Below are 23,727 nucleotides of genomic sequence, written 5' to 3'. Positions count from 1 at the left end.
ACTCAGCCAAGTGTGGTGATGCAGGTCTGTAGTCCCAGCTACTTGGGAGGCTGAGGCGGGAGGATCACTTATACCCAGGAGTTTGAGGCCGCAGTGAGCCACGATCTCACCACTGCACTCCAGCCTGGGTGGCAGAGCGAGACCCTGTCTCTAAAAAAAATTTAAAAAGGGCTGGGCGTGGTGGCTCACGCCTGTAATCCCAGCACTTTGGGAGGCTGAGGCGGGTCAGGAGATCAAGACCATCCTGGCTAAGACGGTGAAACCCCGTCTCTACTAAAAATACAAAAAATTAGCCGGGCGTGGTGGCGGGCGCCTATAGTCCCAGCTACTCGGGAGGCTGAGGCAGGAGAATGGCGTGAACCCGGGAGGCGGAGCTTGCAGTGAGCCGAGATGGCGCCACTGCACTCCAGCCTGGGCGACAGAGCGAGACTCTACCTCAAATAAATAAATACATAAATAAAATAAATAAATAAATAAATAAATAAATAAATAAATAAAAATAGAAAAAGAAAAAAGACTCCTTTCATTAAAGACAAAGGCTAAAACAACTTTGCACATCTCATAAATTTGCTGCTGCTTCCATTTCAGCATAAAGTATTGTTATGGGTGATATTTTCCCTTTTATTTGGGGCAACAGTTAACTTAAAACTATTCCAATAGTAATATTGAAGGTTTCTGAACACGGTAATGATGGTGACCTAGAGGTATGGTAATGGGAACTTCTGAATTAGCAGAGAGACTGTAGTACCACTGCTGACCACGTGAGGGCAGGAGCGGATAATGTTTAAAGTTGGCCTCCTTTTCGCATTCACTATTATTGACCCCCCAGAGAATCCCCATCAAAACACAGGATGGAAGCATACGGTTTAGTTTAAGTGCAGACCTCTGTTTTTCCTTAGAAAAAATAAATGATTTTCAAAAATTAGATTTTGGTGCCTTGTATATAGTGGGTACTTACACTCACTTCACCCCTGCCAAGTTCCTGATTGCATGTGATGTTTTCATTTCGTTGAGTTGTTGTTGTTGTTGTTGTTGTTGTTGTTGTTGTTTAAAGAGACAGTGTCTTACTCTGTTCCCTAGGCTGGAGTGCAGAGACAGTGTCTTACTCTGTTCCCTAGGCTGGAGTGCAGAGACAGTGTCTTACTCTGTTCCCTAGGCTGGAGTGCAGTGGTACGATCATGACTCACTGCAGCCTGGACTTCTCCAGGCTCAAGCGATCCTCCCACCTCAGCCTCCTGAGTGGCTGGGACCATAGGCACCGTGCCACCATGCCCAGCTAATTTTTTATGTTTTTGTGGAGGCAAGGTCTCACTTTGTTGCCCATGCTGGTCTCAAACTCCTGCACTCAAGTGATACACCTGCCTCCCAAAGTGTTGGGATTACAGGCGTGAGCCACTGCACCCAGCCCTGGCTTTGGTTCTGCTGTAGTTTTGGTAACAGGTACTAGAACACTGTTCCTTAGGGCTTATATTGAATTTCAGGACCTTTCTGTCCTGGCCCGACTACTAAACTAAACCTCCAGTGCTGCATGCAGGGTACTGGGCTCATGCCCTCATGGGACTTACAGTCTAGTGGGGTAGAGAGCCAGGAAACAAAGACGGAAATGAAATAGAGGCAACTTGTGCTGAGTTCCTAGGATGGATACAGTGCTGTGACAAGGGCGAGTGGGATGTAGGCTGCTTTAGGTGGGGGGTCAGAGTCCGCCCTCCAGGGAGGATGCATCTCTCTTGGACTGGAGGATAAAGAGAGGTTGCTATAGATGAAGAAGGAGGGTAGGAGGGCTTAAGGAGCAGGAAGGAAGAGCATGGAGTACCCAAGAGGCCAGCAGGGAGGGGACCAGATGGCATTGGAGACTCAGTGCAAAGGCCAGGTCCTGAGAGCCTTTTGTTGGCTGCATTAAGGAGATTTGACGCTAGTTTTTTTTTTTTTTTTTTTTTTTTTTGAGATGGAGTCTCACTCTGTCACCCAGGCTGGAGTGCAATGGCGTGATCTCGACTCACTGCAACCTCTGCCTCCTGGGTTCAAGCGATTCTCCCGCCTCAGCCTCCCGAGTAGCTGGGACTACAGGTGTGCACCACCATGTCCAGCTAAGTTTTGTATTTTTAGTAGAGACAGGGTTTCACCGTGTTGGCCAGCATGGTCTCGATCTCCTGACCTGTGATCTGCCCGCCTCAGCCTCCCAAAGTGCTGGGATTACAAGTGTGAGCCACTGCGCCCGGCCTCATTGTTAGTTTTAATGAAGCAGTGGGCTACTGAAGAGTATAACACGTGGAGAAATCTTTTACGAAGTTTTATTTTTTATTTTTATATTTTTTCAGTGAAAGGGTCTCGCTCTGTCATCTAGGCTGGAATGCAGTGGCATGATCACGACTCACTGCAGCCTTGAGCTCCTGGGCTCAAGTGATCCTCTTGCCTTGGCCTCCCAAAGCACTGGGCTCATAAGTGTGAGCCGCCACACCCAGCCACAATTTAGTGATTTTGAACATATTTATAAACCTCTGTGTAACCATCAAACTTTAGTTCTCATGCTCGGTTTATTAAGAACTGTTTTTATTAGCTTGTGTACTGTGGGAGATGTGTGTTCATTTGTGTCTTTTTTTTGTTTGTTTTCCATTCCCAGCTGGGAGGCACCATTGGAGACATCGAAGGAATGCCGTTTGTGGAAGCGTTTAGACAATTCCAGTTTAAGGCGAAAAGAGAGAATTTCTGTAATATCCACGTTAGCCTTGTCCCACAGGTGGGCTTTCCAGATAAGTATATGGACAGCAACTTTGATAAGTTTTCCTATGATATTCTATGTGTCCTGCATTTGAAAGTGGGGCACCATTAATCATCCATAGGAGCTAGTGTCCAGTGTGCTGACGGGACCCCATTTTTTTTCAGCTCAGTGCTACCGGAGAACAAAAAACCAAACCCACCCAAAACAGCGTCCGCGCGCTGAGGGGGTTAGGCCTGTCTCCAGATCTGGTGAGTTGAGGACAGTGGGTAAGTCTATCCTGAAGGTCTCTGGGAGCAGGCCCTTCACTTCTTTTTTTTTTTTTTATTTGAGATGGAGTCTTGCTCTGTCACCCAGGCTGGAGTGCAGTGGTGCAGTCTTGGCTCATTGCAACCTCCGCCTCCCAGGTTCAAGCGATTCTCCTGTCTCAGCCTCCAGAGTATCTGGACTACAGGCACATGCCACCACACCTGGATAATTTTGGTATTTTTAGTAGAGACAGAGTTTTGTCATGTTGGCTAGGCTGGTCTTGAATTCCTGACCTCAGGTGATCCGCCCGCCTCGACCTCCCAAAGTGCTTGGGATTACAGCCAAAAGCCACCATGCCTGGCTGCCCTTCACTTCTTTATCTTTATCATCATCTAAGTCCTTTCTCATTCTCAAAGGGCTCCTATGACAATGAGGTTTTTCTATCTGGGAGCCTGAAAAGGCTTATTCCCTTAGCCTCAAGTGTTGCTTCAATCTGTTCTTCCCTGGGCTCTCATTTGATGGGCCACATTGATAGTTGGGCAAGTGTGATGTCCTGTCATTTATATGATTCCTGGATTCTTTAGAATGAAGGTGAATCCTTGGGATTTTCCTGTGACCCTGCTATCAGTGATAACCCTGTGATGGGTTATCACTGCTCTTTTTTTCTTTTTGAGACAGGATCTGGCTCTGTTGCCCAGGCTGGAGTGCAGTGGTGTGATCTTGGCTCACTGCAACCTCTGCCTCCTGGGCTGAAGTGATTCTCCCACCTCAGCCTCTTGAGTAGCTGATACTAGAGGTGCACGCTACCATAGCGCACTAATTTTTATGTGTGGTGTGTGTGTGTGTGTGTGTGTGTGCGTGTGTGTGTTTGTAGAGACAGGGTTTTGCTATGTTACCCAGGCTGGTCTCGAACTCCTGGGTTCAACCAATGCTCCTGCCTTGGCCTCCTGAAGTGCTGGGATTGCACCACGCCCAGCCCACTGCTCTTATTTTTAGTCTAAACAGTGATGTGTCCTTATAGCAGGTGATCCAGTCATCACCAGTAGTCTCTGTCAAAGGTTGACAAATAGCAGCCCACAACTTGCGTGCCTGTTTTTGTAAATAAAGTTTTATTGGCATGCAGTCACACCCATTCATTTACATACTGTCTGTAGCTGCTTTCACACTGCACCTTGATTGAGGATCAGGACAGTGACTGTGTGACCTGCAAACCTAAAATATTTCCCATCTGGCCCTTTTGAGAAAAAGTTTGTTAACCCCGATCTAGCTCTTTTCTTGTAGTTAATGAAGCAACACTTGTGAGCCTGGACTCTGTTCACCAGAGACGTCTCGATGTTTTGAGTTCTTACTGATACACTTATGCTGAATTTGATTATACTTGTATTAGTGCTCAGACCAATTTCTAATAGTCCAGTGGAATGTCCAAAGTGAACAAGTACATACTTGGCCAAGTTTCTTGTAAAAAGAAATGAATGTGGCATCCTGCTGAAAGTGAATCCTGTTTGCTGAAGCATAACTGGCTTTGACAGATTGTCTGCCGAAGTTCAACGCCCATTGAGATGGCCGTGAAGGAGAAGATTTCTATGTTTTGTCACGTGAACCCTGAACAGGTTGGTGCTGCTCTTTAGATTTTATTGTCTGGCAGGCACTTCTGCTGATGCCAGTGTTTTGTGCCTCTTCAATGATCATATTACTTTTCACGGCGTTTATGCAAGCACTGGGGAACCCTGATCCAACCATGATTCCCTGGAGTGAGATAGGATGCATGTTTCTTTGCATGATCACTCAACTTATGTCACAAAACCAGGGTGGGCTTTATTTCTTTTCTTGAGACAGAGTGTTACTCTGTCACCCAGGCTGGAGTGCAGTGGCACAATCTCAGCTCACCGCAACCTCTGCCTCCTGGGTTCAGGCAATTCTCTTATTTTAGCCTCCTGAGCAGCTGAGATTACAGGTGCCCGCCACCACGCCTGGCTAATTTTTTTGTATTTTTAGTAGAGACGGGGTTTCGCCATGTTGGCCAGGCTGGTCTCGAACTCCTGACCTCAGATGATCCACCCACCTCGGCCTCCCATAGTGCTGGGATTACAGGCGTGAGCCACCATGCCCAGTACCAGGGTGGGCATTTAATTCACAGTCAAACCTTTAGAGAGAGAACCACATGAAGCCTACTTATCATCTCTTTACTTTGTGTTTCCTTCTGGAACGCTTACTGCTTTCCCTCATTTCTCCTCTCTACCTGTGGCAGCTTAAGTCACCCCAAACACATGAGCACGTTGACATTCGCACTAGCTCTTCTGACTCCATCAGTGGGCTCAGTTGACTTCATTAGTACAGAAACTGCACTGTGATTTGGGCTTAGGTTCTCTGCTCTGTAGGGCTTTCCACCTTGGTATTCTGATAATTCGCTCTTCTTTTTTCTTTCCTTATCTTATCTCTGTCTCTTGATTCCAATAAGGCTTGGGTATAAGGGATTGGAATTGCCTATAGTTTAAAGAGAGTGATATAAATGGCGCTCAGGAAAAGGGTGAGGTTTGGCAGAAATCTTTTCTTCAGATTATAACTCTGGGTTCTCTGAAGTCTAAAAACGATCAAATTGAATTTTGGCATCTTGGAAAATAGTCTGATGGAGAGCCCCCTGCCTGATGCCTCAGAGTCATTGCTGAAGTCTGAACTACTTTGAAAAATGTGATGGCAGATTGAAGGGGCACTTCTGCATCTGTATGTTGGTATGTTGTCATGTCATTTTGTTTGCGTCCAATCTTTTTTTTTTTTTTTTGAGACAGAGTTTTGCTATTGTCACCCAGGCTGGAATGCAGTGGTGCACTCTCGGCTCAGTGCAACCTCTGCCTCCTGGGTTCAAGCGGTTCTCCTGCCTCAGCATCCTGAGTAGCTGGGATTATAGGTGTGTGTCACCATGCCTGGCTAATTTTTGTATTTTTAGTAGAGATGGGGTTTCACCATGTTGGCCAGGCTGGTCTTGAACTCCTAACCTCAGATGATCCGCCTGCCTCGGCCTCCAAAAGTGCTGGAATTACAGGCGTGAGCCACCACACCTGACCTGTCCAATCGTTTTGTGTATACTTCTTCTTTTTTTTTTTTTTTTTTTTTTTTTTGAGATAGAGTCTTGCTCTGTCACCCAGGCTGGTATGCAATGGTGCGATCTCGACTCACTGCAACTTCCGCCTCCCGGGTTCCAGTGATTCTCCTGCGTCAGCCTCTTGAGTTGCTGGGATTATAGGCGCATGTCACCATGCCCAGCTAATTTTTGTATTTTTGATACAGGTGGGGTTTCACCATGTTGGTCAGGCTGGTCTCGAACTCCTGACTTCAGGTGATCTTCCCGCCTTGGCCTCCCGTAGTGCTGGGATTAGTTTTCTAATTAAATGAAGCTAACCCTGTGCAAATTCTGATGCTAGCTTTGGTTGCTAGGTTTTTGTGTGTGCGTGTGTGTGTGTGTGTGTGTGTGTGTTATATCAGTGTAAATAAACTGCCAGTCTCTGCTGAATTTTGTCTCATTCTTGTGGTGGCATATTTGAGTAGATCCATCTAAGTATGGTGATTTCTCATCATCACTTAGGTCATATGTATCCATGATGTTTCTTCCACATACCGAGTTCCTGTGCTTTTGGAGGAACAAGGCATTGTGAAATATTTTAAGGAGAGATTGCACCTGCCCATTGGTGATTCTGCAAGTAATTTGCTTTTTAAGTGGAGAAATATGGCTGACAGGTAAGCGAAAGGAATTACTTGTATAATCTTTAATAATTTTTGAGTTTGGGGGTAGAACTAAGACCTACTTGAAAGGGCAAGCGTGTGTATTTGGCATTTTGCATGTGCACATTTTGGTCTGGATATGTTTAAAGATGGAGCATACTGTTACGGTGCTTTGCTGTATTATTTGAAGATTTCTGGAGCCTTTGATTTTGTTATACATAAACCAAAGTGAATTAAAGGAATTTGAATTCTGGAAGGAATGTTTTTTTTAACTTTGGAAGGATTTTGATTTATTTACTAGTTCATTTTTTAGTTTCTGAGTATTTTAAATGTTTTTTTTTTTCTTTTTTTGAGAGACTCGCTCTGTCGCCCAGGCTGGAGTGCAGTGGCACGATCTCGGCTCGCTGCAACCTCCGCGTCCTGGGCTCAAGTCATCCTCCCACTTCAGCCTCCTGAGTAGCTGAGACTAGAGGCACACACCACCACACCTGGCTAATATATTTTTTTTGTTGTAGAGAGGGATTTTTCTATGTTACCCACGCTGGGCTTGAATTCCTGGGCTCAAGTGATCTGCCCACCTTGGCCTCCCAAAGTGCTGGGATTATGGGCATGAGCCACCATGCCTGGCCTTAAACAGTTTTAAATGTTGCAGGTTTTTTGTTTTGTTTGACTTATTTTTAAGATTTGGTTAACTTTTCCTAAAGAAAATCATTTTGGATGGGAACTTTTGGGTATGCTATTTTTGTTTCATCCTGCATTCATTAACTATTCAGCATAATTATTAAAACTCCTGATGGATTCTAGCTTTCAGACAACCATATTAATTTAAGCAAAGTTTCTCTAATTTGAAGTTATATGAAAATTAAGCTGTGTGCAGTGGCACTTACCTGTAGTCTCAGCTACTCGGGAGGCTGAGGTGAGAGGATCACTTGAGCCCAGAAGTTGGAGGCCAGCCTGAGCAACATAGCAAGACGCTGTATCTTAAAAAAAAAAAAAAAAAGGGGAAATTAAGTCCCTGTCACTTGTTTTCTTTCCTTTTTTTTTTTTTTTTTTTTTTTGAGACAGAATGTCACTCTGCCCAGGCTGGAGTGCAGTGGTGCGATCTCGGCTCACTACAACCTCCGCCTCCCAGGTTCACGCCATTCTCCTGCCTCAGCCTCCTGAGTAGTTGGGATTACAGGCGCCCGCCACCACGTCCAGCTATTTTTTTGTATTTTTAGTAGAGATGGGGTTTCACCATGTTTGCCAGGCTGGTCTCGAACTTCTAACCTCAGGTGATTCGCCTGCCTCGGCCTCCCAAAGTGCTGGGATTACAGGTGTGAGCCACCGCGCCCGGCCCTGTTTTCTTTTACTAAATGTAGTTGAGATGGGACTTCTTGGGCAGCTTAGGTGAGAGCCAGTAGGTGCAGCTATTACATATGTAGGTTCTGGATTCAGATCCTGGCTTCTCCTCTTACCAGCTGTGTGAGTTTGGGTGATTACTTAACCTCTCTAGGCTTGTTTTCCCTTCTGTATATAATAAGGGGATACCAGTACCTACCTAGTGGCAATTATGAGAGGAAACCTTGAAGATTTCACATTGAGTCACGTACTATAATAAGTATCGGTTGCTGATGTTGGTAACCATAATTAAAATGATGGTGACAAAATTACTGACCCTTGGTAGATGACTAATCAGATTGAGTCTCTCTTGCTCTTTCATTTACAATTTTAAAAAATGCTTTAGATTTTCTGGGGCAAGTGGAATCGGGAAGAAAGAGCAGTTTCTGAGCTTAGATTCTCTAAAAGCCTCGCTCTCTAGAGTGCTTAAAGTGCCAGTCATTTCGTAGGAATTTTCTAAGTAGCTTGGGGCTGATACACTTTAAGCACTAGAAGTTTTAATATTTTAACTTTTTATTGGAAATAGCTCTAAATTATACTCTATGCGTTTATGCTTTTTTCTTTTTCTTTTTCTTTTCTTTTTTTTTTTTTTTTTTTTTGACACGGGGTGTTGCTCTGTTGCCCAGGCTGGAGTGCAGTGGTGCAATCTCAGCTCACTGCAGCCTCGACCTCCTGGGCTCAAGTGATCCTCCCACCTCAGCGTCCCCAGTAGCTGGGACCACAGGTGCGCTCCACCACGCCCAACTAATTTTTGTATTTTTAGTAGAGACGGGGTTTTGCCATCTTGCTCAAGTGATCTTCCTGCCTCGGCCTCCCAAAGTGTTGGGATTACAGGAATGAGCCATGTGCCTGGCGCTTCTGTGCTTTTTAAAGCCACATGTTTGGTCTTTGTATTAGCTTCCTGGGGGCTGCCATAACAATGACCACTAACTGGGCAGCTTAAAAAAACACAACAGGAATTTATTCTCTCACAGTCCTGGAGGTCAGAAGTGCAAAATCAATGCATCCACAGGGTTGGTTCCTTCTAGAGGCTCTGCAGGAGATTCTCTGCCACACCCCTTCTCCTGGCTTCTGGCGGCTGCCAGCAATCAGTGGTGTTCCTTGGCTTGTGGCCGCATCACTCCAATCTTGTCCTCCATCTTTTATTTCCTTTTTTTTTTTTTTTTTTCTGAAATGGAGTCTCACTCTGTCACCCAGGCTGGAGTGCAGTGGTGCAACCAGGGCTTAATGTAACCTTGAACTTCTGGGCTCAAGTGATCCTCCTGCCTCAGCCTCCCAGGTAGCTGGGACTACAGGTGCATGCCACCATGCTTGGCTAATTTTTGTGTTTTTTATAGAGACAGGGTTTCACCATGTTGCCCAGCCTGGTCTCAAACTCCTGAGCTCAAGCAATTCACCTGCTTTAGCCTCCTAACGTGTTGGGATTAAAGGCGTGAGCCACCATGCCCAGCCTTTGGCCTCCAGGCCTCCATCTTCACATCACCTTCTCACTTGTGTCTTCTTCCCTTCTCTTCTTTTGTAAGGATGCTTGTCATTGGATATAAGGCAGGCCCTAATCCAGGATGATCTCATCTGGAGAGCCTTACTTATGTCTGCAAAGACCCTTTCACCAAACAAGGTCACATTCACAGATTTTGGGGACAAATTTCTTTGGGGAGCCACCATTCAACTCACTACAGCCTTTTTTATTTTTAATTTTTATGGGTACATAGTAGGTGTATATATTTGTGGGGTACATGAGATATTTGGTATAGGCATATAATGCATTATAATCATATCAGGGTAAATGGAGTATCCATCACCTCAAGCCTTTAATCCTTTCTTTGCGATACAAACAATCCAAGTATACCCTTTTATTTATTTAAGAATGCACAATAAATTGTTGACAATTTTCAAGCAAGGAGATATTGTGCATGGGTGCCTCTGCAGCATGGGCCTCCCTCTGCATCACATTGGTGGTGACATTGTTAATTGATGCGGAGTGTTTATTCTTTAGCTTTGGTCCTCTCAATATAGCCTGTAGAGAGGTGCAAGGAGCCAAATGGAGGCCAAAGGAACAGCCTCTATTATGAAGGCCCAGTGCTGCTCAGAGGCCAGGGGTCCCTGATTAAACAGGGACAGCTTGCCTGGGACCCGAAGTCAAGGTGGGCACAATTCTCCACCTCCTCCTCTTCATTGTCTTTTTTTTTTTTTTTTTTTTGAGACAGAGTCTTGCTGTGTCGCCCAGGCCGGAGTGCAGTGGCGCGATCTTGGCTCACTGCAAGCTCTGCCTCCCGGGTTCATGCCGTTCTCCTGCCTCAGCCTCCCGAGTAGCTGGGACTACAGGCGCCTGCCACCACGCCTGGCTAATTTTTTTTTTTTGTATTTTTTTAGTAGAGATGGGGTTTCACCGTGTTAGCCAGAATGATCTTGATCTCCTGACCTCGTGATTTGCCCACCTCGGCCTCCCAAATTGCTGGGATTACAGGCATGAGCCACCACACCCAGCCCTCTTCATCTCTCTTGAGACCTGACTCTTGGGGGTGGCCCTGCAAAGAGGACTCCCCTCCCCTTCCCACAGCAGCTTGAAGTAGTATCAGATGCTTGCCTCACATTCGGTGATGGCTGATGGCTGAGTGGGGCCCATGAGGGAGACCTTGGTTGCTCTCGGAAGTACAGGTCCAAGGGGGAATGAGAGCTTCCTGGTAGGTGTGACCCAGTGGACTCACCGGTACCACCTACTGCCCAGTGACTCCTCTCCTGGGAAGACCAGCTGTGAGTGAGCTGAAGGAGGAACCTGTGATACTGACCCCAGTGCTGCTTCCTTCCGGGGGGCAGAGCTGATGTTGTCTCTTCCGTCTATGGAGGAGGGAGAAGGGGGTGAAGCCAAATCTGCTGTGCTCAAATGCGGCTGTGCCTGCCTGCCTCTGACATCATCTCTGCTACTTGGTGTGCTGTCATCCTGCTTTCTGTTACCTGTATCCTTTTTTTTTTTTGGAGACGAAGTCTGGCTCTGTTGCCCAGGCTGTTGTGCAGTGGCGTGATCTCGGCTCACTGCAACCCCTGCCTCCTGGATTCAAGTGATTCTCCTTCCTCAGTCTCCTGAGTAGCTGGAACTACAGGCGTGCACCACCATTCCAGGCTAATTTTTGTATTTTTACTAGAGACGGGGTTTCACCATGTTGGCCAGGCTGGTCTGGAACTCCTGATCTCAAGTGATCCACCTGCCTTGGCCTCCCAAAGTGTTGGGATTACAGGCGTGAGCCACCACGCCCGGCCTGTTACTTGCATACTTTATGGAGAGGTGGTGTGAGATACAGACAGCTATGGAACCTCCAGAGCAACATAAAATAAAATAGTGAGTTCAAGGGTTAGCAGTCTTGTCTCAGCTATTTTAGTCACCTTTCTAGAAAGTTACCTTCCCTGTCAGTTTTGACTTCTTAGCTTCTTGTGCATTATTCCCGCACATAGCCTGTTTGTGATCAAGTTTCTCTTGCACTCTTTACAGATATGTGTTCTTTTTGTTTTTGTTTTTGTTTTTTGGAAACGGAGTCTCGCTCTGTGGCCTAGGCTGGAGGGCAGTGGTGCGATCTCGGCTCATTGCAACCTCCACCTCCCGGGTTCAAGTGATTCTCCTGCCTCAGCCTCCTGAGTAGCTGGGATTACAGGTGCGTACCATCACGCCCAGCTAATTTTTGTGTTTTTAGTAGAGACCAGGTTTCACCATGTTGGCCAGGCTGGTCTCGAACTCCTGACCTCAGGTGATCCACCTGGCTCAGCCTCTCAGGAGAGTGCTGGGATTACAGGTGTGGGCCACCGTGCCCGGCCACTCTTTGCAGATGTTGATATTGAAGAGGGATATTCGTCATCATGGTAACATTTTTCTAAGGTGTTTGGGAAAGGGTTTGCTTCAAAGCCCTAAAACATCTTCAGCCCAAGATGACATTTCCACGTACCTAATACCAAACCAGATATTTTTCATGTTCTTTGAACAGATTTCCTGACAAAAGCAACACTAAAAATTGTGTCTCTAATGGTAAAATGTGATTGGGTGTCTTCTGTAGAATGGAATTTTTCTCATAAAAATGATCTAAATGGCTAGTAATATTTTAAATCGTTCTCTTAGCACCATTCTTCAGGCATGCCATGAATAACCAGACTTTTGTGGGTCAGCTGAGAATGTAACCATTTTAAATGTAGACACTTCGAATGCATTTTCTTACACAATGTCACCTTACAAAGTTAATATTGGAATGTTTCCTATTGACACGCAGAATGCATTTTCTTATACAATGTCACCTTATTAACCAATGGAAGAATAGCTCGTGTTTATGAGATTGGGATAGCTTTTCAATTTTTACTTTTAATGCTTTTAACTTTTTCTCTGATATACTTGAATTTTTATCTGTACCTGCTTATGTAAAACAATGTTGGGATTTGTGTTTTTGTTTTATGAGACAGTGTCTCACTGTGTCGCCCAGGCTGCAGTGCAGTGGTGTGATCATAGCTCACTGCAGCCTTGATCTCCTGGGCTCAAGTGATCCTCCAACCTCAGCCTCCTGAGTAGCTGGGACTATAGGCATGCCCCACCACGCCTGGCTAATTTTTGTATTTTTTTGTAGAGACGGGGTCTAACTATGTTGCCCAGCCTGGTCTCAAACTCCTGGGCTTAAGTGATTCTCTCGCCTCAGCCTCCTGAGTAGCTAGGACTACAGCTGCTCCCAAGGTTTTAAAAAGTGCCTTGGAATAAGAGCAGCAGCTGCCATTGTTCTCTTTGTGATGTTCTGTTACGTGCATATAACCTTTGAGTTTGTTTTCTTTCCCAGGTATGAAAGGTTACAGAAAATATGCTCCATAGCCCTGGTTGGCAAATACACCAAGCTCAGAGACTGCTATGCCTCTGTGTTCAAAGCCCTGGAACACTCAGCCCTGGCCATCAACCACAAGTTGAATCTGATGGTGAGTCCTGGCCTGGTCTTTTGGCTATCTCAGTAATTCATGCCAATAGCACATGTTCCAGAGGGGCAAGTTTTGTTAAAGGGTCCCTGAGATCACCTCCAGGACTTACGATTTACCAGAAGAACTCACAGGACTCATCATATAGTTATACTCATAGCTAAGATTTATTATAGCCAGACAATGCAAAGCAAAATCAGCCAGGGAAAAGTCGTGCAGGGTGAAGTCTGGGGGTAACCAGGCGCAAGCTTCTAAGCGCCCTCCCCTGGTAGAGTCCAGTGAGTTGTGATAATACATGCAAACTGCCATCTACTAAGGAAGCTCATTGAGACTTGAAGCCCAAGGTTTTTACTGGGGGCTGGTCACGTGGGCACCCTCTGCTTAGCACTTCCCAAAATGCCAGCCTCCCAGAAGGAAAGCATGCAGCAGAAGCCATGTTGTCTGTACAGACACTTTCAGCACAGTGAGCTTCTCCTCCTATCACTTCTTGGAATGATGGGAACCCTCCCAAAATCAGAGTTTCCAGAAGCCAGTCAAGGCTCAATCTTGTAGCAGGCCTTTTCAAGGGCAGCAGCCAGGCTTGCTGTGTAAACGGTTTTCTTTTTCCCTTTTTTGAGACAGAGTCTCCCTCTGCCGCCCAGGCTGGAGTGCAGTGGCCTGATCTCGGCCCACTGCAACCTCTGTCTTCATCGTTCCAGCAATTCTTGTGCCTCAGCCTCCCGAGTATCTGGGATTACAGGCTCCTCCCACCATGCCCAGCTAATTTTTGTATTTTTAATAGAGACGGGGTTTCACCACGTTGGCCAGGCTGGTCTCGAACTCCTGATCTCAGGTGATCTGCCCGTCTCGGCCTCTCAAAGTGCTGGGATTACTGGCATGAGCCACTGCGCCTGGCCTGTGTAAGCTGTTTTCTACCTGTAGGTTTAAGGCACATTTCTGAAATTAGGCTTTGCACATTCAGATGAATGAGCATGCCTGTCATGCTCGTTTATGTACATCGTAATTGCCTAACAAGAAAATAATAGGACATTTTTTCCCTTTAGCATTGGAACGGAATCTAGATTTTTAAAATACTATATTCCCTTCTCTAACTTGGAGGAATGATAGCTAGCAAACAGTGATTATTTGTTTTGGAAATTCAGTATTGTGGAATAACAGAGGTGTAGTTATCTTATATAGCTTGAGTATATTCTTCCATATAAGAACAGAAGTAGTACCTGTTTAGAGTAAAACATTTAAAGAAAGCATAAGCTAGGCGAAGTAGTTCACGCCTGTAATCCCAGCCCTTGGGGAGGCTGAGCCAGGTGGGTTGCTCGAGCTCAGGAGTTGAAGACCAGCCTGGGCAACAATGGGAGACCTCGTCTCTATAAAAAACTTAAAAAGTTAGCTGGGTGTGGTGGCATGCGCCTGTAATCTCAGCTAATTGGGAGGCTGAGGCAGGAAGATCACTTGAGCCCAGGAGTTTGATACTGCGGTGAGCTATAATTGCACCACTGCACTCCAGCCTGGGTGACAGATTGAGACCCTGTCTCCAAAAAACAAAACAGAACAAAATAAAGCATAAATCTAAAATGCAGAAAGCAGATTCCTCCTCCCTGAAATCCCACTTGTTACCAGTTGGATATGTGTATTTATATATCTATCTCACATTTATATTTAATGATATTCAATATATCATTGTTTAAGCAAGTCTTATCATCTTGACTTAAATGGCAAAAACTCTGTATAATGAGTAAAAAGATCCATTTATATGTTAAAGAAATTTAATGGCTTCCACTTTGACACCAGCTTAGGAGAACTAGCTGCTGTTTCTCTGTCCTCTTTTTAGCCTCCTTCTTTCCTAATCACTTTTTAAATATTTATTATTTTTAATTAATTAATTAATTATTTTTTAGACGGAGTTTTGCTCTTGTTGCCCAGGCTGGAGTACAGTGGTGCCATCTCGGCTCACCGCAACCTCTGCCTCCTGGGTTCAAGTGATTCTCCTGCCTCAGCCACCCGAATAGCTGGGATTACAGGCATGTGCCACCATGCCCAGCTAATTTTTGTATTTTTAGTAGAGACGGGGTTTCTTCATGTTGGCCAGGCTGGTCTCGAACTCCCGACCTCAGGTGATCCACCTACCTTGGCCTCCCAAAGTGTTGGGATTACAGGCGTGAGCCATCGTGCCTGGCCTATTTTTTAATTTTTATAGAGACGGGGTCTTGCTATGTTGCCCAGGCTGGTCTCGAACTCCTCAAACAATTCCTCCTGCCTTGGCCTCCTAAAGTGCTAGGATTACAGGCATGAGCCATCACGCCCAGCCCCTAATCACTTTTTATTTTTGGCTTTCTAAGGAATAGTTTACTTCCCATTCCTCCCACTCCTCCAAGCCACCTGCCCCGTTATATAAAAAAAGAAAATGGCAATGGAAAAATTGCCATGACATATACATTTTATAAAGCCTTTAAAAATTTGTATCTTAAAGTTTATTTGGATAGTCTTTTTTTCTCTCTTTTTTTTTTTGAGACAGGGTCTCACCCTGTCTTCCAGGGTGGAGTGCAGTGGTGCGACCTTGGCTCACTGCAACCTCCACCTCCTGGTTTCAAGCAATTCTTGTGCCTTAGCCTCCCGAGTAGCTGGGATTACAGGTGCCTGCTACCACACCTAATTTTTGTATTTTCAGTAGAGACAGGGTTTTGCCATGTTGGCCAGGCTGGTCTTAAATTCCTGGCCTTAAGTGATGCACCTGCCTCAGCCTCCCAAAGTGCTGGGATAATAGACGTGAGCCACTGCACTTGGCCAGGAGAGTCATTTTTACAGAAGAAATACTAAACTAATATAGATACAGAGGGACTGTTATATACATAAGAATTGGTGCACATGATGCTTCATCTGATAGGATTCATTGACATTAGCTTCTCCTAAGTACTATTTGAATCATGGCCTTGTCATCTTCCTTCTAAGGTTGGGCTGCATTTGTCTATCTCTCCTGGTTTGCTGCAGCTGCAGCGGCTTCCGGGCTGGTTTCTAGCTGCCAGTCTTCCCTGCCTTTGCCACACTCTGTACCAGAGTGATCTTTGTAAAATCTTTCTCGATTCTCTCTGTTCCTGTCATCCCTTTACTTAAGATCTTTCAGTGGTGTCTCAGTCTGTTCAGTCTGCTGTAACCAAGTACCATAGACCAGGTGGCTTACAAACAACTGCCATTTCTCTCTCACGGTTCTGGAGGCTGGAAATCCAAGATTAGGGTGCCAGCATGTGGCTGGGTTCTGGTGAGGGCCCTCTTCTGGGTGCAGAGGACCAACCTGTGGTTATATCCCCATGTGGCGGAACGGGTGAGGGAGGTCTATGAGGCCTCTTTTATAGGGGCACTAATCCTATTCCTATGTGCTCTGCCCTCTTGACCTAATCATCTCTCAAAGACCCCACCCACCTCTTAATACCATTCCTTTGGGAGTTGGGATTTCAACATAGGAATTTTGGGGGAACACAGACATTCAAACCATTGCAAGTGGCTTCAAGTGTCAACTCTGTGTCATGGCTTCTCAGCCTCATCCCTTGCCTTCCTCCAACCAATCAGGTCTGTCCTCTCGCTGGGTGGGGCCTTTTTTGAGGGGCCCAGAGTGGCTACCACTTTCTCTCTTTTTCCTCTGAGGTTTCATATAAGTGGTTCCTTTGCTGGAGATTTCTTTTTTTTTTTCTTTTTTTATTTTTTGAGACAGAGTCTCACTTTGTTGCCCAGGCTTGAGTGCAGTGGCACAATCTAAGCTCACTGCAACCTCTGCCTCCTGGGTTCATGTGATTCTTCTGCCTCAGCCTCCCGGGTAGCTGAGATTACAGGCACCCACCACCACGCCTGGCTAATTTGTATATTTTTAGTAGAGACGGGGTTTTGCCACGTTGGTAAGGCTGGTCTTGAATTCCTAACCTCAGATGATCTGCCCACCTCGGCCTCCCAAAGTGCTGGGATTACAGGCGTGAGCCAACGCGCCCAGCCTACTGGAGATTTCATACCCTTCTCCCCTCCTCTCTTTGTCTCCTGCTGCCTGCCATCACACACGTGCTTATCTTGCTTCTGCTCTCCTCTCGGCTGGCTTCTTGAACATTACCTCCTCAGAGCTCTTCCTTGACGTCGATCCTTCCTGTCTTTCCTCCAGTGATCAGTTCTAGTGACCTCCTAGTTGCTTTTTTTTTTTTTTTTTTTTTCTTGAGACAGTGTCTCACTCTGTCACTCAGGCTGGAATGCAGTGTCACGATCAGGGATCATTGCAGCCTGGACCTCCCAGGCTCAAAGGATCCTCCCACCTCAGCTTCCCGAGTAGCTGGGGCTACAGGCACGTGCCACCCCATGCAGTTGACCCCAAGTTACTTCTGCATCGTTCTCCTCTTTGTCTTTCATAGCCATTATCACAGTATAGTGTGGATGCCCCTTTATCTGGTTTTGTAATGTTTCTGAAAGATTGTAAGAGCCACAAAACAGAGACTATGTTTTTCTATCCCTAGTGCCCAGTACAGTGTTTGCATAATAAGTAATTATTGAATAATGTGTCATAGTATTAGATGGCTGTAGTATTTTTGAGTGTTTATTTTTCTTAAATACTCCTTTTATCTGTTGGATGTTTTTTAGTACATAGACTCCATTGATCTGGAGAAGATCACCGAAACCGAGGACCCTGTGAAATTTCATGAAGCTTGGCAGAAGCTATGCAAAGCTGAGTGAGTACCAGGGCCCATGCACACCAGTTAGGATAGGACCATTGTACTTTTTCTGTAATGATTCAGTTTACCCTAATTTCTAATTTTCATGCATTTTGAAAGGTAGTTTGGAGTACTTGTGGTCTTTGCAGGTGGTTGTGCCATGATCATACTGCATTGATTTGAAATGTGCCATGTCGGCCGGGCGCGGTGGCTCACGCCTGTAATCCCAGCACTTTGGGAGGCTGAGGCAGGTGGATCACGAGGTCAGGAGATCGAGAAAATCCTGGCTAACACGGTGAAACCCCATCTCTACTAAAAATACAAAAAATTAGCTGGGCGTGGTGGTGAGCGCCTGTAGTCCCAGCTACTCGGGAGGCTGAGGCAGGAGAATGGTGTGAACCGGGGGCAGAGCTTGCAGTGAGTGGAGATTGCGCCACTGCACTCCGGCCTGGGCGAAAGAGCAAGACTCCGTCTCAAAAAAAAAAAAAAAATGTGCCATGTTAATGCTGGTGGCATGTGCATAGAAATGGTTTTATTTTATTTTATTTTTTATTTATTTTTTTTTTTTTGAGACAGAGTCTCGCTCTGTCGCCCGGGCTGGAGTGCAGTGGCGCAATCTCGGCTCACTGCAAGCTCCGCCTCCCGGGTTCACGCCATTCTCCTGCCTCAGCCTCCGAGTAGCTGGGACTACAGGCGCCCGCCACCGCGCCCGGCTAATTTTTTTTTGTATTTTTTAGTAGAGACGGGGTTTCACCGTGGTCTCGATCTCCTGACCTCGTGATCCGCCCGCCTCGGCCTCCCAAAGTGCTGGGATTACAAGCGTGAGCCACTGCGCCCGGCCAGAAATGGTTTTATTTGGGGAGGATGGGGATACTGTGGGGAAGTGTGTTGATTCTCCTGAAAGATGCAGAGATGAATCTTACATATACAAAGTTAAAGTACAAGAATGACAGCTTTTTTTTTCTCTCTTTTTAAAAAGTGAAAGCAAGTTTATTAGGAAAGTAAAGGAATTAAAGAATGGCTACTCCACAAGCAGAGCAGCCCTGAGGGCTGCTGGTTGCCCCTTTTATGGTTATTTCTTGGTTATATGCTAAAGAAGGGATGAATTATACATGCCTCCCCCTTTTAGACCATATAGGGTAACTTCCTGATGTTGCTGTGGCATTTGTAAACTGTCATGGCACTGGTGGGAGTGTAGCAGTGAGGATGACCAGAGGTCACTCTCATTGCCGTCTTCGTTTTGGTGGCTTTTAGCTGGCTTCTTTACGGCAACCAGTTTTATCAGCAAAGTCTTTATGACCTGTGTCTTTTGCTGACCTCCTATCTCATCCTGTGACTTAGAATGCCTGTCTATCTGGGAATGCAGCCCAGTAGGTCTCAGCCTTATTCTACCCAGCCCCTATTCAAGATGGAGTTGCTCTGGTTCAACATTTCCCCTCTCCCTTTTATAAGAGAACTCTTAATACTAACGGTTGCAGAGGGACAAAGCTCCATCTTCTGTAACTTCTTCGTGTTGAATAGGGGCAATGACATTTCTCCCTAACTATTAGAGTCTCTTGTATTTGGGGTAGAGAAGAGGTCAGTCAGAAAGCGTCAGATGGTAAGGGCCATTCACAACTCTGAGTTCTAACAAAAGGTGATATCGGGAAGATTAATAAATGTTTAATTTAAGAAAACATTGAGTAAGCTTATTCTGCATTCCTACACAAAGAGTACAATAGCAATATATTCCACAACAGTAAAGCAAAAAATTATCCCAAGTAAACTAAATTAGAAGGCTTTCCATGAACTGGGCAACTGTTGGAACCAAGCTGATATGCGGTTGCTAGCTGATTTCAACACATGCCCAGAATTAGAATACTGACCCCAATTTTTACATTACCCATCCCTCTTTTTTTTTTTTTTTTTCCGAGACAGAGTCTTGCTCTGTCTCCCAGGCTGGAGTGCAGTGGCACGATCTCGGCTCACTGCAATCTCCGCCTCCCAGGTTCAAGCAGTTCTTGTGCCTCAGCCTCCCAAGTAGCTGGGATTACAGGCATGTACTACCATGCCTGGCTAATTTTTGTGTTCTTAGTAAAGACGGGTTTCACCATGTTGGCCAGGCTGGTCTTGAACTCTTGACCTCGTTATCCACTCGCCTCAGCCTCCCAAAGTGCTGGGATTACAGGCGTGAGCCACCACGCCCAGCCCTGCTCTTGTTTTTTTCTGAGCTGCAGTCACAGATCACTGATTGTTTCACAGGAATAAGCAGGGTCAGTCTAAATTGCAGAAAAAAACTTCAAAAACAACCAATGAGACTAGAATCTATAATAATAACAGGTAGACTATAGTTCTTGAAACAATTTTTTCTCTCTCCAGTTTCCCATTTTTACTAAAGACAAATCATGGTAAGAACAATTTGCTTTATTATACTTGGCCTGATTATTTGTATAAAGTGCAGCAAGAATAATTATTTTTCAATAGGCTTTTAAAATTGGCTTTGATGGGCCGGGCGCAGTGGCTCACGCCTGTAATCCCAGCATTTTGGGAGGCTGAGGCAGGTGGATCACGAGGTCAGGAGATCGAGACCATCCTGGCTAACACAGTGAGACCCCATCTCTACTAAAAATACAAAAAATTAGCCGGGCATGGTGGCGGGCACCTGTAGTCCTAGCTACTCGGGAGGCTGAGGCAGGAGAATGGCGTGAACCCGGGAGGTGGAGCTTGCAGTGAGCCAAGATAGCGCCACTGCACTCCAGCCTGGGCAACAGAGCGAGACTCCGTCTCAAAAAAAAAAAAAAAAAAATTGGCTTTGATGGAACCTTACTCCATAAGGAATCTCAGATAAGACCTTTTTTAAAGCTGAGCCCAGCCATGGGTTTGTACCCTCAAATACCTATGAATTGGGTAAATTCCTCTCCTTTTGAGGTCCCAAGATGACTTGAGGCTCCTGGACCTGTCAGAAAGTGACATTCTTTAGTTACCACAGGTCAGAAACCCTGTACAGAGACTGTGTAGACAAGGTATGAGGCCAGTTTTCCCAAGGGGCTTGTATTGGCTTTACAATTCAGTTTGATTCTTTACAGGAAAGCACACCATTCCAGTCAAAGCCTTGGTAATATAACCAGTTTCTCCCTCCAATTGTGTCCTGTTGCAAAATAAAAAAAATTCTTATTGCACTTATGCAAATAACTATATTGCCATAAGTTAAGAATACTCAAAGATAGTTTTCAAATTCTGGACAAATCAGGTAGAGAGAAACAAATATGCTCCAAATTTTGTTCACAGGAGTATACTTTACTCAATTGTTACAAGCTGTATATAGCTCAAAAGAACAGTTTTCTTGACTCTGAAAAATAAAACAAAAAGGATCAGCAACATTTTAAGCAAAGTAAAAAATATTACTTTTTTATTAGTTCATTCCATGGAGCTAACTCCTGTTCTGCTTGATAGTCATGAACATTTCAGTTCTCCATGAGAGTCCGGAAAGATTTTCCTCTATTCTGCTGTCACAATCTCCAAAGTTATCAGAAACCTGCATTTAAGAACACCTGTTAGAGTTCTATAGTTGATTATTAACTACCTTCTAAAGAGGACCAAAATAATACAATTGTCTGTGGGTGACAAAATGTTTTAGGGCAGCCACTATTAAAGCCACAATTGACTAGGAATTTGTTACATCTGTGGCTTACAACAATTTTACATAACAATGATAATTATTAATAACATACACGAAGTCAGAATTATAGAAGTTTCTCATAATTTTGGAACACATACCAATAACATATTTATACAAATACAGCCCAAAGAAAGCCAAACACCGTTTCATATTTGACAGTGCTTTTTGTATAATTTTTATACCAAATATGCCAAACTTCACCATGGCATTAGTGCATTAAATTGATGTCAAACCCAATTTTTAATAAAACCTTATACATAAATCTATCCAGTTTTAGTTTGACCATAAGGTAAGATTTTTACAAACCTTCTATAATCCTTTACAAGTTTTTTTTTTTTTTTTTTTTTTTTTTTTTTTTTTTTTTTTTGAGACACAGTCTCTTGCTCTGTCACCCAGGCTGGAGTGCAGTGGCGTGATCTTGGCTCACTGCAACCTCCGTCTCATGGGTCCAAGCAATTCTCCTGCTTCATCCTCGCAAGTAGCTGGGATTACAGGCACCCACCATCATGCCTGACTAATTTTTTTTGCATTTTTATAGAGATGGGGCTTCACCATGTCAGCCAGGCTGGTCTCGAACTCCTGACCTCAAGTGATTTGCCCACCTCAGCCTCCCAAAGTGCTGGGATTACAGGCATGAACCACCACGCCTGGCTCCTTTACAAGCTTTTGTTAAAGAGCAGATCAGCACTCCAAGAGAAATCTGTTGTGCTTTTATTTCAATGTTCAATTTATGGAAAACCTGAATATACCTTTAACTTTAGCCAATATCCACATGCATAATTTCTTTTTTTTTTTTTTTTTCTGAGATGGAGTCTCCCCTTGTTGCCCAGGCTGGAGTGCAGTGGTGCAATCTCGGCTCACTGCAAGCTCTGCCTCCCAGGTTCACGCCATTCTCCTGCCTCAGCCTCCCGAGTAGCTGGGACTACAGGCACCCGCCACTACGCCCATCTAATTTTTGTATTTTTAGTAGAGATAGGGTTTCACCGTGTTAGCCAGGATGGTCTCGATCTCCTGACCTCGTGATCCACCCGCCTCGGCCTCCCAAAGTGCTGGGATTACAGGCGTGAGCCACCATGCCCGGCCTGCATGATTTCTTTTATAAGATTAATCCTTCACAGGGCCGGGCGTGGTGGCTCACGCTTGTAATCCCAGCACTTTGGGAGGCCGAGGCGGGCGGATCACGAGGTCAGGAGATCGAGACCACGGTGAAACCCCGTCTCTACTAAAAATACAAAAAATTAGCCGGATGTGGTGGCGGGCGCCTGTAGTCCCAGCTACTCGGAGAGGCTGAGGCAGGAGAATGGCGTGAACCCGGGAGGCGGAGCTTGCAGTGAGCCGAGATTGCGCCACTGCACTCCAGCCTGGGCGACAGAGCGAGACTCCGTCTCAAAAAAAAAAAAAAAAAAAAAAAAGATTAATCCTTCACAAACCTTCTACAACTTGCTCAAACTTTCAGCTTTATCTTATCTAACTTAAAAGAATCCATTAGCTGGACACGGTGGCTCATGCCTGTAATCCCAGCACTTTGGGAGGCTGAGATGGGTGGATCACCTGAGGTCAGGAGTTCTAGACCAGCCTGACTAACATGGTGAAACCCTATCTCTACTAAAAATACAAAATTAGCCAGGTGTGGTGGTGCATACCTGTAATCCCAGCTACCTGGGAGGCTGAGGCAGGAGAATCGTTTGAACCCAAGAGGTGGAGGTTGCAGTGAGCCAAGATTGCACCATTGCACTCCAGCCTGGGCAACAAGAGTGAAAGTTTGTCTGAAAACAAAAACAAAAAAGCAAAAAACAATCCTTTAACCTTTTAATCTAGTCAAAAAAAAAAAAAAAAAATCCACTTTCCATGCCTTCTTATAATCTTTTACTAAAAACACATTTCACTTTCCTTATACAGCTTGCATGTAAAACTGTTTCTTCAGTAGTCTCAATTACAGATTACACTGTTAACTCTTAGAAACTTTTACTTTTGGTGAAAAACCTGGTTAGAAAGCAATTTTAATTATGTACTAGGTATGGAGCCTAGGACACTAGATAAGGTCTGACCTTTTCCAGCATAGCTAGGGGTCATGGCTTTCAACATGTCCCCAGGCCTTATCTAGAATCTAATGCTCCAAAGTAGGTAAATTGAACAATTTTCAAAAGTCAAAGCAGTTTATGACCTTAAAGCATTGAGAAAATCTAATATCTGACCTGCCTAATTTAGACCAAATGTCTTTATTTTCCCAATAATCTTTAAAGCTGTTTTTATTACCCAAAGATTACTAAAGTCATGTGAACTAAAAGTCATTACAATTTTTACTTTTCTTACAAAATACTTGATTTAAGCCTTACTATTTTTAAACCAATTAAAGCTTTTTTTTTAACATCACACACACAACACATAGAAAT

The 23,727-nt window shown here is 44.9% G+C and overlaps 1 protein-coding gene across 4 annotated transcripts in view; it reads left to right on the top strand.

Moving 5' to 3' along the window:
* The window catches only part of CTPS2 (CTP synthase 2), a 130,222-nt gene that overhangs the window by 21,893 nt on the left and 84,602 nt on the right, over positions 1-23,727 (top strand). For all 4 annotated transcript variants that reach the window (XM_055269374.2, XM_055269370.2, XM_055269373.2 and 1 more), the window contains exons 5-10: positions 2,621-2,737; positions 2,884-2,967; positions 4,495-4,575; positions 6,546-6,697; positions 12,868-13,000; positions 17,606-17,694. In XM_055269374.2, coding sequence (XP_055125349.1) covers positions 2,621-2,737; positions 2,884-2,967; positions 4,495-4,575; positions 6,546-6,697; positions 12,868-13,000; positions 17,606-17,694 — 656 coding nt within the window. The remainder of the gene's footprint in view (positions 1-2,620; positions 2,738-2,883; positions 2,968-4,494; positions 4,576-6,545; positions 6,698-12,867; positions 13,001-17,605; positions 17,695-23,727) is intronic.

This window comes from Symphalangus syndactylus, chromosome X, assembly GCF_028878055.3.
Source record: "Symphalangus syndactylus isolate Jambi chromosome X, NHGRI_mSymSyn1-v2.1_pri, whole genome shotgun sequence".
Taxonomy (NCBI): Eukaryota; Metazoa; Chordata; class Mammalia; order Primates; family Hylobatidae; genus Symphalangus; species Symphalangus syndactylus.
Note: the sequence above shows the minus strand (reverse complement) of the source record. Positions and strands in the feature narration are given on the sequence as shown.